At 40.1% G+C, this 15,043-nt stretch overlaps 1 protein-coding gene across 1 annotated transcript; it reads right to left on the reverse strand.

The window, feature by feature from the left end:
- Positions 1-8,431: 8,431 nt before the first annotated feature.
- On the reverse strand, positions 8,432-14,278 carry LOC141426321 (mitochondrial uncoupling protein Bmcp-like; the record flags this gene model as incomplete). Its single annotated transcript, XM_074085169.1, is given in 5 exon segments — positions 8,432-8,850; positions 10,217-10,376; positions 11,578-11,664; positions 12,953-13,210; positions 14,074-14,278. Coding segments are annotated over 4 exon segments (670 nt in total), but the record flags the coding sequence as incomplete, so codon positions are not given.
- Between the last annotated feature and the right edge of the window lie 765 nt (positions 14,279-15,043).

A 15,043-nucleotide genomic window follows, 5' to 3' on the forward strand; every position in this document is an offset into this window, starting at 1 on the left:
TATAGGATCATTTTGTTATTCGTCCGTCCCAGTCCGTTAGAATTTCGAAAACTTCCTAAACAAAAAAAAAGTCTATAATATCCATCTTTTTGCGTCCGGAGTTAAAAAGTCGCATTTTTAGCCTCCGACGCAAAAAGGGGTGTGTTTTGAGATTGACGCCAATGTCTCAACGTTTCCACCAGAGATATGCGAGGATATTGTGTTGCGAGGAATATGTATTTCATTAACCAATAGAAACTCTTCATTTACCTCGCCTCGCTCCGCTCAGCTGTTTCCACCAGAGATGTGCTGTGCGAGGATGTGTAGGTAGGTACTTAAATGAAGCGTTTCTATTGGTTAATGAAAAACACACCTCGCACCACATCCTCGCACATTATTGGCGGAAACGCTGCTTATCTGTCTGTAGCATTGTCGCTCTCAAACGGATCGACCAATATCGATGTGGTTTTTTTTTACACGTGAAAGCGAGTTTCCTTACGCTGCTTCTTAGTTATGTTTCATTAAAATCCGTTTTCTAAGTTGGTTTGGTTTTTAATAAAACATATGAAATATTTTTTATAACAGCGCCTTATTTCCCTTATTTTTTTTATTTTACATAAAACTGACCCGCGACTGTCCTGTAGACTGATTGTAGATTAATTGACACTTTGTGAGTAATCGTAGTTTTCGAGTGTACCCGATGGCTAATTATTATACAGGAGTACAGTCGACTACAAAGCGATCGACACGGCCAAAGTTACAGTTACGACCTTAATATCAGGTCAATAAAGCTGCGTGTACAGTCGGCAGCAGAAGTGGATGCGCAGTTACGGTGTTCAAAAAGATCTACACGCGACTGTACTGCCAAGGTACTAAGAGTCTTTAGTTCATTTTGAGCACTTCTTTTAGCCGTAGATATTTTTGTAGTCGATTGTAGGTACAGTCACGTCTAAAAATATGTATACAAAAACAAGGTTGCATAAATATGTAGCCACACATTTTCATCATAAATATGTATCTATTACTGACACCAAAAAATTGTATTCATTAAACTTTTTCAGTATTATGTAATCACAAAATGCTTCAGAAAGTTGCATACTTAAATAAATTCCATTTAAATGTATCCACCTCGTAGGCAAAAATAAGTATACATGAATGGGTTCCATATACATATAACCACACCAATTTGGCAAATATTTGTATACGCTGTTTGATTCATAAATATGTAAACACGATTTGATATTTTGATTCGTTTTGAAGAATTACTGTTTTGTTAAGATTACATGTCTGTCTCTTTCGTAACCTGCATGCGGGCAGGGACATACATACTACGAATCCATACTCCATTAAAATAATATTATATACTGGTGACCCGTTCCGGCACAACACGGTTACGGTATACATAGACACCGTGAATCACACTATTTATTTGTGAAAACCGCATCAAAATCCGTTGCGTAGTTTGAAAGGTCTAAGCCACAGAGTACTTTTTATAGCGTACAGACAAAAAAAGCGACTTTGTTTTATACTATGGAGTGATGAATTGAAAGTAACTCTGTCTGTTCCGGTATCATGTCGAAACCGACTGGTTTCGACTGTCAAGGGGCTGAACATAGGGTACTTAGTTTTTATCTCCAAAAGCAACCCTTAAGGGGAGAAAATGGGGGATGAACTGACTGGAGTGAGCTGGATGAAATTTGGTATGGATATATTTAATTTTTATACACCATCAAGATCACCAAATACTTGGAAACGTCCAGAGTGGTCATTAATATCGACTAAGCCAAAGCGATCAAGTTGTTCGGGTCATCCACTGAGGACAGATCCACTGAAGCATCTATAATTTGCAACAACAAACCACTAACAATTAACAATATAATTAAAATAAAATCAAAAAAATGCTTAGTGCACCTTTCTGAGAATGACCCTAAACTGAAATACTCAATATTTACAAGTCAATTCAATCTAAGGACTGTCAAGTGCGTCATAGAATAATCGTGAGATAGACGTATGCAGTGACAAGTCCGCACTGTTTTCGTGAATTGTCAAATCAGTTAAATATACAACTTACGATTCTATGCCAGTCAGACAAGGTTTGTTGTTGCAGTTTGGATACATATTTATGAATCAAACGGCGTACTTATACAAATATTTACCAAATTGGTGTGGTTATATGTATATGGAACCCATTCATGTATACTTATTTTTGCCTACGAGGTGGATACATTTAAATGGAATTTATTTAAGTATGCAACTTTCTGAAGCATTTTGTGATTACATAATACTGAAAAAGTTTAATGAATACAATTTTTTGGTGTCAGTAATAGATACATATTTATGATGAAAATGTGTGGCTACATATTTTTCAATTTTTTTTGTGTATACATACTTTTAGACGTGACTGTACACATATTTATAATATGTTATGGTATTTGAGCCAATCAACTATTTTACCGACACTTTGAGCGTCTCCTGCTTTACCAAAATTGTCTCTGGCGTTACCAAAAAATCGTACTTCCAACAACATATTTCACGGTTTAATAGGTTGAACTTACGTAGCATGGCATGTATTCATGTACACCATCTATTAAATTACAGAAAAAACATGTTTACTTACAAAAATCTGCAATTGTTTGAAAAAAATCGCGGACAGATTAGTGTCGGTAAAAAAGTTGATTGGCCCATTTACCTAAAAGACAATCTGCTATTTTTTGATTTAGTTAACAGTGCTCACTAACTAATGCAAAAAGCGTCCTACTGACCAGAAGCCATATTGGCTAACATTTCGAACACTCGCCATCACAATCGAATGACAGATTTCGCATACAAAAACTGTCACTTGATTGTGATCGCGAGCGTCAGAAACTCGGGTCGTCTCGACACAATCTTACTATTACGCGTGCATTTACACAATGAGATTGCATTATATAAATTGTCTACTTACATTAAAACTTCGGCTAGTTTCACTAACCCTTCACCTCCGGTCCAAAAGTCACCGAATATTAATATACATAAACCAACATTGCGGGCACGTATCTGAATATCGATAGTTAAAATATCAAAGGCCGAAGCATCGAAGCTAACCTAACCTACTTTCGATATTTTGACCGTCGACTTTTTAACATTAGATGTATTAATACGGTATTTGACAACTCCTGAATTTGCCATATCTTAATATTATTATCAAAATATAGATATACGGACAATGTTTAGCGAAGAGAAAACTTAAATCGGTTAAAATTGGATTTATAGTGATTTTTTGAAAAATCTACATACCTGTCTCTTTCTCAAACGCTTTTCTCTATGCACCAAGTTTATAACTTTGTTCTTTGTAAAGGTAGCTTAAAAATTGTTTCTCTATTCGATAACAGGCATTGTGTAGTTTTAATTTATAAAACATATACAAAATAGTAAAAATACCGTATTTTCGATATTCAGATACGTCCCCAACTTTGCTCATCAACTTTTACACATTACACTAAGTCAGCTTTGAATCCGTCAAAACACGACCCCGAGCTGTCGTAGAAGTATTGGCATGGTAGTTTACGCACTAGATCCGATTTCCATCATCCGATTTCACCATACAAATAGTTCTACGACTACTCCGGTCCGTATTTTTAACCCCCGACGCAAAAAGAGGGGTGTTAAAAGTTTGACCGCTGTGTTTGTCTGGTGAACCGATTTGAATGCGGTTTTTTTATTTGAAAGCAGGTTTTCTTGCGATGGTTTTTAGACATGTTTCATCAAAATCGGTTCAGCCGTTTATGAGATATTGAACTATGAAGTGACAATGTCGGGGGTTTTCCAACTTTTTGTTGGTCAGGTTATCCTTATCACGGATTCGAATTTTTAACCGACGAAAAAAAACGGAGGAGGTTCTCAAGTCGGCGCGAATTTATGTATATTTTTTATGTATGACCACGCATAACTTTTATGTAGCACAAAACCGCTCATACAATTAGTTTTTTATGCACAGTTATTAGAAAGAATATATATACAAAGTACAAAAGCGGAGCAATATGGTGTAAGTTGGATAGTTTTTTGATACTAATGAAATTAAGCATTTGGTGACTTTTGGCACCGATAACTTAAACTTAAGCTTTACGAACATACAGCCAGCTGCGAACTTATAAATCACAGTAATCAAACTTAAACACTTATTATAGATATCGGCACGAATAATAAAAACAATCGGTCTTTGACCTAGGACATTATAGTAAAGTCAAGGAAACTGAATAATGTACACAGGGTGGATCCTTTGTGCTACTAATGGTCAGGTTGGCAACCCATACATTTGCCAAAGAAATCATAGCGAAATAGATGAAAAGGTTCCGCATGGTGCCTGTTTTCCTGACTGTACGCCTCTGTTACAAAATGCATGGCGTCGTTTTCATCTTATAAATAATTTTCAGAATAATTATTACAGTGTACTTATCATGTAAAAAGCACTTATTAGCTGTTTTGAAAATACAATCATCATAATTATTTCTTTAAGGATTTAATTCTTAATATATCATTATTCACGATTTATTTGCTTCACCTAAATCACCGATAGCTATATTTAACCAGGAACTAATAAAAATCGGACTTGCTCCTAAGAGCACATGAATTGACATGTCAGACATGTCACAGAAATATTCGGACACTTTTTATTACAGTTCAGTCGATATACTCGTAGCCAGTGGCGGATTTATGTTTTTTATGAGTGTAGGCCACTTTATATCCGCCGCCCTATGTAACTTTCTAAAATAATATTTTTTTGAAATCTGCCGCCCCTAGGCCGCGGCCTATACGGCCTATTTATAAATCCAGGACTGCTCGTAGCTTGAACTGTGTACTGCCGTTTCGGCAAAATATTTTTCGCCGAATTTCACTTCCCAAAAAACTTATCGCAGTAGTTTCATTTCCCAGACGAATCTTTAGCATATTTACATTTCGCATTTTATCCATTTGGTCAAATTATCATTTGGCATAATTTTACGTTGTCAAGTTTTATTAACCGACGTGCATGCATGAAAAGATTGATGAATGTAGAGGAAGCGAGAGTTGTATGCTAGAATCGTAGCAAGTGGAAGGATGTAGTCTCTGCTTACCCCGTTGGGAAAGAGGCGTGATTTTATGTATGTATGTAAGTTTTATTATGACAAACGTTTTCTTTTGGCTAATATTATATTTCAAAAAAATGTTTGTTCAAAATGACACTTCGCACACGAACCAACCACAGAAACCAACTGCTACCAGAAAAGTAGGTTAGGTTAGGTTAGAACTGCGTCCCCCACAGAAACGAACTGCTACCAGAAAAGTAAGTTTTTATGCCATGCAATATTTTGGGAAGTGTGCTTTATGCCAAACGATACATTTGACTAAATAATACTTGGTAATATGAAACATGTCTATGTAATTATTTCTGAAACAATAATTTGCCCAAGAAAGATTACTAACTGTAAAATTGCGATAAGTTGTTTTAGCAAATGATTTTTTGCCAAATGATAATTTAAGTAAAATATTTTGGGATGTGATACTTTGGGAAAAGTTTTTTGCCCATACATTAGTAATCCTGTCACGGGTCCTGCCTTTTCGCAGAATTATTGTTTGACAAATGTTTCATTTGCCATCTGTTTCATTTCCCAACTATCAATATTCTCCGAAAACCAAAAAATTTTCTCAATGTTTAGGTTAATTTTATTTTATGAAAGTCCCGAATAAAACATGGTTTCATAGAAAATAACAAACAGTTGGGAAAAGGCAGAGCACCCTGTTGTCACTACTTTGAACAAGATCTCTCATCTCAAATCAATACGTCAACAAAATTGAACCTTGAAATAACTCTCATAAAGTTTACTCAGGAAAAATATCGTTTTTGATGTACGAGCTTTTTAAAGGTAGTGACGATGTACACGACTTAACTGTTATGTTGACGCCAGTTACGAACGACCCCGATAACTTGGTAACAAAAAAAACAAACTTATCCCTTTAAGAGATTTAATTGGGTTCCTAATTGAACTACTAAAACAAGATTAGTTTTGGCACCAAGTGCCGTAATCTCAAGTGATATAACATACAGTATTACCCTTAACTACATAAATATTGTAAAGAAATCTGGACAACCTGTTAAGCAATTCAATAGTGTCTGAAGTTCCCTATCTGCACTGGGCCGGCGTGGACCCTACGGCCCGAGCCTTCTCAACCGGAGAGAAGGCCTGTGCCAGTGGGACGCATGACGCTGAGATGACGTATGTTAAAAGCAAAAAAAAAAGGCAATGTTGCCATACAATTTAATAATAAGTATTCTTTTTTATTGTTTTAAGTTATTTTTTAGATAAGGTCCTCATTGAAAATCAGCGCCACGGCTTGCCTGGCACTATGCTGAGTGGGGACTTATGTATGTCTTGTCGTTGTTCTGTATTTATGTTAATTGTGATGTTTTTATGGCGTTAAATAAATATATATTGTTTCTTTCTTTCTTTCAATCAATCCTAAGCAGAACTATCATTTATTTGGATATGTATGAAGACATCAATTCAGTGACAAATCAAAGACCGCCTGAAGCCTGATATGATAGCAGATACCGATTAATTCAAAAGATAATGAAGTCTGCGACTATGCCCTATTCAATTTTGAAGTCATCCTTTATGATAAAAGATAACATAGTAATAGGATTACATAAATGTATATTGCAATCTCTCAAGTCTCACCTGTCTGTGACATATTAGAACTTTTCCTTAAATTAGGGCCTACGTTAGCTGACGCGGTTTGCACGGAGCTGGTGGCCGCCTGTTGAACAATAGTGTGAGCAGCGCTAACTGCGTACCGTCCCTCTCGCTCTCGTATTAAACAGTATAAGTGTCAGAGGGACCGCACGACACGAACTTCGAGTTTCGAGTTTCGTAGTAACCCTGCTGCACCCGCCCGCAGGCTGCGCCAAACAGTGCACATGCGATAGATAGCGTATACCCTTTAAGTCCCTGCATCCCTCGGCAATTTACTGCCTACCCTTTGGCCTATTTGCCCGAATAAACCTATCTGATATAACGTTTTAAACTTTCGTGATTTTCACTCAAAGTCAAAATACCACAAGCAGGACTTATCACGCTAAAACACACGAGTAATATTTACCTCGACGTTTCGACCACATTACAGTGGCCATGGTCACGAGTAGACTCACTCCATTCACTCTACTCGAGTAGTCTACTCGTGATCAAGGCCACTGTAATGTGGTCGAAACGTCGAACTAAAATATTACTCGTGTGTTTTAGCGTGATAAGTCCTGCTTGTGATATTTTGACTATAAAACCAATCTGACGCAAAAACCCATCTAAAATACATACAGAACGAACTTTTTTAAAATACATAATAATTGCGACCCGTCGAAAAAAAGGGAAATAAAAATCTTGTCCAAGGTTTTAAATTATAAACTAAACTGTTGGCTGTATGGTTACCACTTCCTTTGCCTAACCATGGATGGAAACATTTATTTAAAAAAAAAATCTCTTAAACATATACTCTTACTCGTTAGTAACTAATCAGATGTCTAGTTCGTTTGCTCATACAATAATGACAGATTCTTGAAGGACCAATTTGGCTTTAAAAGCCATTTTCGACTGCACCATATCATACTATGACAGTAACTATCTAGACGTGTCAATACACGTCACAGACAATGCAGCAGAAGTGGATGAGCGGCTACGGTGCTCAAAATGACCTGCAGATAGCGCGCGAATTGAATGCAGAGCTCAGGAATGCGACCTTATTAGAATTAACCCTTAAACCGCCATTGTCGGAATTATAAGACACAAATTATCCAGCTCATTTCGCCGCAGTCTTATAATTAAGACAAAATGTCATGTAGTTTCGGTGTAGGTGGCGACACGGACACGTACGAACGAAAACGTATTGGCGCTTAAAAGGTTAACGATGACGAAATTGACGAATTTATCGACATACACAAGGTATGTCGATAAATTTGTAAAAGAAATGTTATTTTAATTTTCACATTTTATTATTATTTATTTAACTCTCGCGCTTTTTACACATAATCCCTACTAATTTTATCCCTATCCCTACTTTTAATATTATAAATGCGAAAGTAACTCTGTCTGTCTGTCTGTTACGTTTTCACGTCGAAACCACTGAACCGATTTTAATGAGATTTAGTATATAGGGTAGTTTGAACCCGAAGGATCAACAAAGTATACCTTTTATTCCGGTAGAGGGCGCCACCACGCGATAACCTAGATCCGTGCAGACAAAGTCGCGGGCTTATGCTAGTTATGTATATAAACAGGACATAGCACCTAGCCTTCTATAAGTTTCATCCATCGTAGTCGCAACAAGATGAATGTAAATCAATCAAACGTCGACAAAAAAACGGAAACGAACTCTGACAGTCATCATATTAATACGGGGTTAAATATGAGTTTTAACGCGATCGATATCTGCTATCAAGGACAGCACTAACTAAAGGCGACTGAGGCGGGGCGTGTGGATAGCGGGGGGGAGAGGCTCCCGCTCTTCACCTCAGGCCTCGACTGCATTCAACTGGCGCGCTATCTGTACACTCGACTCTACTGCCAAGGTAATAAGAGTGTTTAGATCATTTTGAGCACCAAAACCGCTCATCCACGTCTGTTGCTGAATGTACCGTGATTTGTTTGTAACAAATCGGTCTATACATAATATCTGTGACAATCTGTGTGGTTAAGACTCATAGTCATACATATAAAATTATATGGCCAAATGAACTTGGAGTTCTGCCCCTGTACAAACAAACAGTCAAGTATACGGTGAACATAAGTTGTGCTACTCTGCCATTTCTAGTAGCGTTCCGCCACAATTCTTATACTTACTGCGTCATATAAACATTGATGTGACCTGAAAAAGATAAATAAGTATTTTGAAACCTAAAAAAAAAAACAGGTTTATGTTGACTGTCTTTGCATTGTCATCCAAACTACATTTCCCTACTAATTGGGCTCCACGGAAACCAGCGTTACTGCACATAATGTGCGGCAACATATGCTGAGTGGAGACCCTTTTTGGTATCCTGCCGTGTCACCAAGTAACATAGTTTTAGTGCTAGTTTTAGATTGTTTTTTTGGAAACTTTTGTATTTTTTATTTGAATTCCAAATTTTTACTTTTACGGTCATCCCGTAAAACCTAAATTGAAAATACAAACTGAAATATAGATGCACAGAAAAACCAGAAAAATAAGACCATCACTGGGAATCGAACCCAGGTCCTCGGTATTCCGTACCGCGTGCTATACCGCTACACCACTGATGGTCAACGGTACCGACACGAATTTCCCCTATGCATCCCATATCTCAGCTTGCTTGTTTCTTATTTAGCCACTTAAGCAGTGACATCTATGCCGTAGCCCTCATCGAGAAACTTTTTTTTTCCGGCACTCCATTAGAACTAACCTATACCTAACTATTGGTTTCTCGATTATGAGGTGCATAGGGGAAATTCGTGTCGGTACCGTTGACCATCAGTGGTGTAGCGGTATAGCACGCGGTACGGAATACCGAGGACCTGGGTTCGATTCCCAGTGATGGTCTTATTTTTCTGGTTTTTCTGTGCATCTATATTTCAGTTTGTATTTTCAATTTTGCTAGTTTTAGTCTTAGTTTTAGGTGGTACTTTTGGAGCCAAAATAAACCTTTCTTTCTTTCTTTTTTCTTTCTTACTAAATTTCCGATCGATGACATAGAGTTCCGTCCTGCGGAGACGATTCTGGCCGGACCATCAGAATTCCACATTATCACATTGTCACCGGACTTTTAAATTGTGATTGGTTTTTGGAGTCTTTTTGTATTTTTTATTTCAACTCCAAATTTGTTACTTTTACGGGTATCCCGTGAAACCAAAGTTACTTAGTTCCGAAAAAATGTGACGTCTGTCGACGCAACATAGATGTCGCTAGTGCTGCTGCTTAAGTAGCATAGTAGAAAAATTCGTGTCTAGATTCCTGACCAGCAGTGGTGTAGGGGTTAATAGCACGCAGGACGGAATGCTGAGGACCTGGGTTGGATTCCCAGTGCTGGTCTCTTTTTCTGGTTTTTTCTGTGCATCCATGTCTCAGTTTGTATTTTCGATATAGTTAAATAAAAGCTTGTAGAAAATGGAATCAACTTGCGATAATCCACGGTGAAATGTGGAACAATCCAATGGGTCGTGTGAAGTTTCCGAGCCGATACCTACAGGTGAGTAACGAACGTTTAAACATTAGATACCTCAAAGCTGCTTCCCGCGGAGCCCCGGCGTCTCAGGTCCTCAGTAGAGCTGCTTGAGCTGTTCGTACGACAGGAAGAAGATGATGTTCCAGGGGCCCATGCGGAGCCACGTGGGCACGAAGCCCTTGTACAGGGCCGGCGGACCCTCGCTGCGGACCGTCTGCAACAACCACCGTCCCATCAGCGCCAGTTCAAATACCACAACTGGACAGTCAACTACAAACTGACGTATCCATGTTATTTATTATTATTAGCCTATTCTGTCCCATTGCTGAGCTGATACTTATATTGCTCTATAACAGCTGCATACCAGGGATGTAACGGATGTGGTTTTATCGGAACCAGAAACGGAATCGGAACCGGAACCAGAACCGGATCCTGAGTGATAGGTGGACGAGATGTTAGTGTAGCACGTGGCAAGCGGGGCGATGAGCTCATGACTGGTATAAACCTAATAATATTTAATAATAGTATTAATTTAATACTTAATATGGTATAAACCAACAAGATGGAGCGACGACCTGGTTAAGATCGCGGGATCGCGGTGGATGCGGTAAGCACAAGACCGGTCTGAGTGGAGAGCCTTGGGGGAGGCCTATGTCCAGCAGTGGACGCCTTTCGGCTGACATGATGATGATGATGATGGTATAAACCTGTTAGTTTTTGATGTAAGCCGTTCAAGTTCGGCTGCCGCGCTAAGCATTGACATCCGATATAACTTCTGTTTCAAAAGTAACGGAACCGGAACCGAAACGGATGTGTAAAAGCAAACTGAAGTTCCGACTTAACGCAAACGGAACCGGAGCTCCCTAACAACCTTGCTGCATACAAGTGCCAGTCCTTCAAGAAGTAGTCCAGTTCATCCCGCCATCGCCGTCTAGGTCTGCCAGGTCACCTTTTCAAGTTAGCGGGCGTCCACTCGGTGGTTATCTTGGCCCACAACTCATCCGGCATATCCATGTTAATCTTACAAAATGATGTAACTTTTCATATGCCATTATTAACTACCCTTGGTCGGTGACATTTCTAGTAGCAACAAAACCTTACATTATCATCGACTCGTTTAAAATGCAACAATTATGTACACCGCAACGCTTCCTCCGTATATGTTACAACAAATACTTGTATAAGTAAACGTTCAATGTTCCAAAGAAAATGTTGTGTTAGTTTTATAAGTTTTAGCCAATTAAGGGGCTGTTTCACCATCCATTGATTAGTGTTAACTGACGGTTAAATGTGATGCCGTCTCCGTCTATTCCAACAAAACAAATAGAGACGGCATCACATTTAACCGTCGCTTAACACTAATCAATGGATGGTGAAACAGCCCCTTAGCCTAATAAGTTTCACTAACAACTTACTCTTAAGAAACAGTCGATGGTTCCTTTGTATATTTTCTCACAGGGCTCCACACCGTCTTTCACGTTTCTTTGGTTCATCATTCGCGTCTGTAATTGAAACGCAAACGATTAATAAAAGGTACATTTTGGTACGCTGAAGTACCGAATACCTTTAAGGTCACAAAATTCACAAAGCCCTACAAGACGGCTATCTCGTATGGATGGTTGGAAAAAAGTCCACAAGTCCGTACCAGGTGGGCACTTAGTATGGATGGTTGGAAAAAAGTCCACAAGTCCGTACCAGGTGGGCACTTAGTACGGATGGTTGGAAAAAAGTCCACAAGTCCGTACCAGGTGAGCACTTAGTATGGATGGTTGGAAAAAAGTCCACAAGTCCGTACCAGGTGGGCACTTAGTATGGATGGTTGGAAAAAAATCCACAAGTCCGTACCAGGTGAGCACTTAGTATGGATGGTTGGAAAAAAGTCCACAAGTCCGTACCAGGTGGGCACTTAGTATGGATGGTTGGAAAAAAGTCCACAAGTCCGTACCAGGTGGGCACTTAGTATGGATGGTTGGAAAAAAGTCCACAAGTCCGTACCAGGTGAGCACTTAGTATGGATGGTTGGAAAAAAGTCCGCAAGTCCGTACCAGGTGGGCACTTAGTATGGATGGTTGGAAAAAGGTCCACAAGTCCGTACCAGGTAGGCCCTAGCCGCGTATCCATTAGAGCAGCCTCAGGCCGAGCACCGCGAGCCGAGCCATATTTTGTCGGTTTTTTGGCCGTGCTCAAAGGAGCCTCAGTCTGAGCTGTGCCTTTGGCAGCGTCTCCACTTGCGCGACCTCGGAGCGAGGCAGCCGCTCGGCCCGAGGCTGCCTCTAGTGGATACGTGGCTCCTGCCAAACGGTCAGCTAATATGGATGGTTGGAAAAAAGTCCACAAGCCCGTACCAGGTAGGCACTCAGTATGGATGGTTAGAAAAAAACGGTCAGCTAATATGGATGGTTGGAAAAAAGTCCACAAGCCCGTACCAGGTGGGCACTTAGTATGGATGGTTAGAAAAAAATCCACAAGTCCCTGCCAAACGGTCAGCTAATATGGATGGTTGGAAAAAAATCCACAAGTCCCTACCACACGGTCAGCTAGTATGGATGGTTGGAAAAAAATCCACATGTCCCTACCGGTGGGGGCTGGGAGGGTTAAGTGGACATATTATTTCCATCTGTCCCTACCGGTAGCGAAGAAACTAAAAATGTTCCAAGTATCTCTATCAGGATGGATATAGCGGTAGGGATAGGTGGAACAGGGGCTAAAATCCCTAAGATTCGCAAAAAGAAGTGTCCCCCAGGTGGGGCCCACACCGCGCCACAGCCCCGCACACCCTCTATAACTCACCCTAATAACATCAAGCGGCGTGCTAGCCACGGCGCTCCCTAAGCTCGCCAGTAAGCTGGACGCTAAGTGGTTGGCGGGAGTGTCCCCCAGCGCGGGCTTGAGCCGGTGCTTGCAGGCGTCGTATACAGGCAGCTCCACGGCCGCGATGACCGCCGCGCGCTGCGACGTGGGGCCCACGCCGCGCCACAGCCCGCGCACGCCCTCTATACGGTAGATGTCGATGAAACAACGGACCAGGTTGCGTTTCTCGTCGCCCATCTGGAATTAATGAAATGAAATTTATAACAGAGAGAGAATAAATAAATAGGACAAATTAAATTATGAAATAAATTAAATTGAACGTAATGACGAATTAAATCGAATGAAATTACAAATTTAAATTGAGTGGAATTACGAATTAAATTAAATTAATTTTTACCCGAAAACACACGCATAAAAACTTCACATGCATAAAAACCTTCAATAATTATTCCAAGACGAGTTTTTTATTTATTTATTGCATGCTTGCCAAGTAATCATTTTCTACAAGCGTCTTGACAGCACAGAAGGAACTAGATAAAGAACCGTCTATCCCACTAGTCCATTGAGTTTAGCTAGCCGCACTGTTAGGCTACATACATACGCACTGTGCGGTTAGTCGCGCGGTTTCAGCATGTCGACCCACTTCAAAGTAACGCTTGAAAAAGTGATGGCGCGCTCAAACCGCACAGTTATCCGCATAATGCACAAGTACTTCTCTCCCGCCGCGTTCGCGTTTCGTCTTTTACTCTAAGGGGCTGTTTCACCATCCATTGATTAGTATTAACTGGCGGTTAAGTGTAATGCCGTCTCTCTTTATTTTGTTCGAGTAGACGGAGACGGCATCACATTTAATCGGCGATTAACGCCGGCGGTGTAAACAATGGATGGTGAAACAGCCCCTAAGTATGTTAATAAAGGCTTATTCTATTTTATTCTATTCTATTCTAAGTATCATTTGAAGACAAATCTTACCTGCATCCGAACCTTCAGGACATCAGCAGGGTTAGCTATGGTACTAGAGAGGCCGATAGCGAAGGCCGCGCAGAAGGAACAGGACACAAAACGCTTAGCTAGCCGGGCTGATATAGGACAAATCTTACCTGCATCCGAACCTTCAGGACATCAGTAGGATTAGCTATTGCACTAGAGAGTCCGCCAGCAAAGGCCGCGCAGAAGGTATTAGTGGGCAGATGCTCGACAGCCCCGCCGTCGGCCCGACGCTGCGCCAGCGCCTTCTTCAGCGAGTAGTAAGTGCCGAACTTGATCGTGCCGTACGTCGCCTGCCGGAGGACCGCCGGCCATATCCTGGAAAGGTTGACGTCACTTAAATCGTGGTCTTGTCTCTGAACAGCAAAATGACAAGAAAGGGTATGCCGGCTCATCATCAGCCGGAAAACGTCCACTCCACACGGGGACGTAGCCCCGCGTTAGCATGGTCAAACTGCTCTTGAAGAAAAAATATTTTTCTTTTTATATGCTTTCTTTTAAAGTGCAAGTTTAAATGCTCGTGGTTTTAAAGAAAATCGCATTGAAAGGACTTTTTTTGCCCTTTGACTTTTTTTGACTTTTTTTGGGTTAAATGAGACTTCAAATCATCATCAAATACCCATAGAAATTATCAATTGCGCGAATTTACTACATCATACCCTTACTCACATACCACACCGTATCATAATACCTACAGTTCGGTCTGTTCGGTAATACAATGACTCGAGCACGACGCACGACTCGTTATGTAAAGTGGCTCGTGCATAAAGTACCTACCTATGTAGAAAATTCAAACAAAAATTTCGAGCGTGAGTCTATTTGAAAACTCGCTAAATTCTAGAGTCTGACCGAAATTAGTATTTGCAGCCGAAATCAAAACGGACTTTCGGTTTATTTGCCAGTTTCGGCCGAATTTTAATTCGATGGCTATTTTGGTGTATAATTCTTAAAATTGCGTTCATTTTATCGTTTGTTCTAATTTTGAGTTGTCGATTTGAGAGAGAGAGAGAGAGAGAGAGAGAGAGAGAGAGAGAGAGAGAGAGAGAGAGAGAGAGATTTATAGACACATAAAAAAACATCAGG

Source organism: Choristoneura fumiferana, chromosome 3, assembly GCF_025370935.1.
Source record: "Choristoneura fumiferana chromosome 3, NRCan_CFum_1, whole genome shotgun sequence".
Lineage (NCBI taxonomy): Eukaryota > Metazoa > Arthropoda > Insecta > Lepidoptera > Tortricidae > Choristoneura > Choristoneura fumiferana.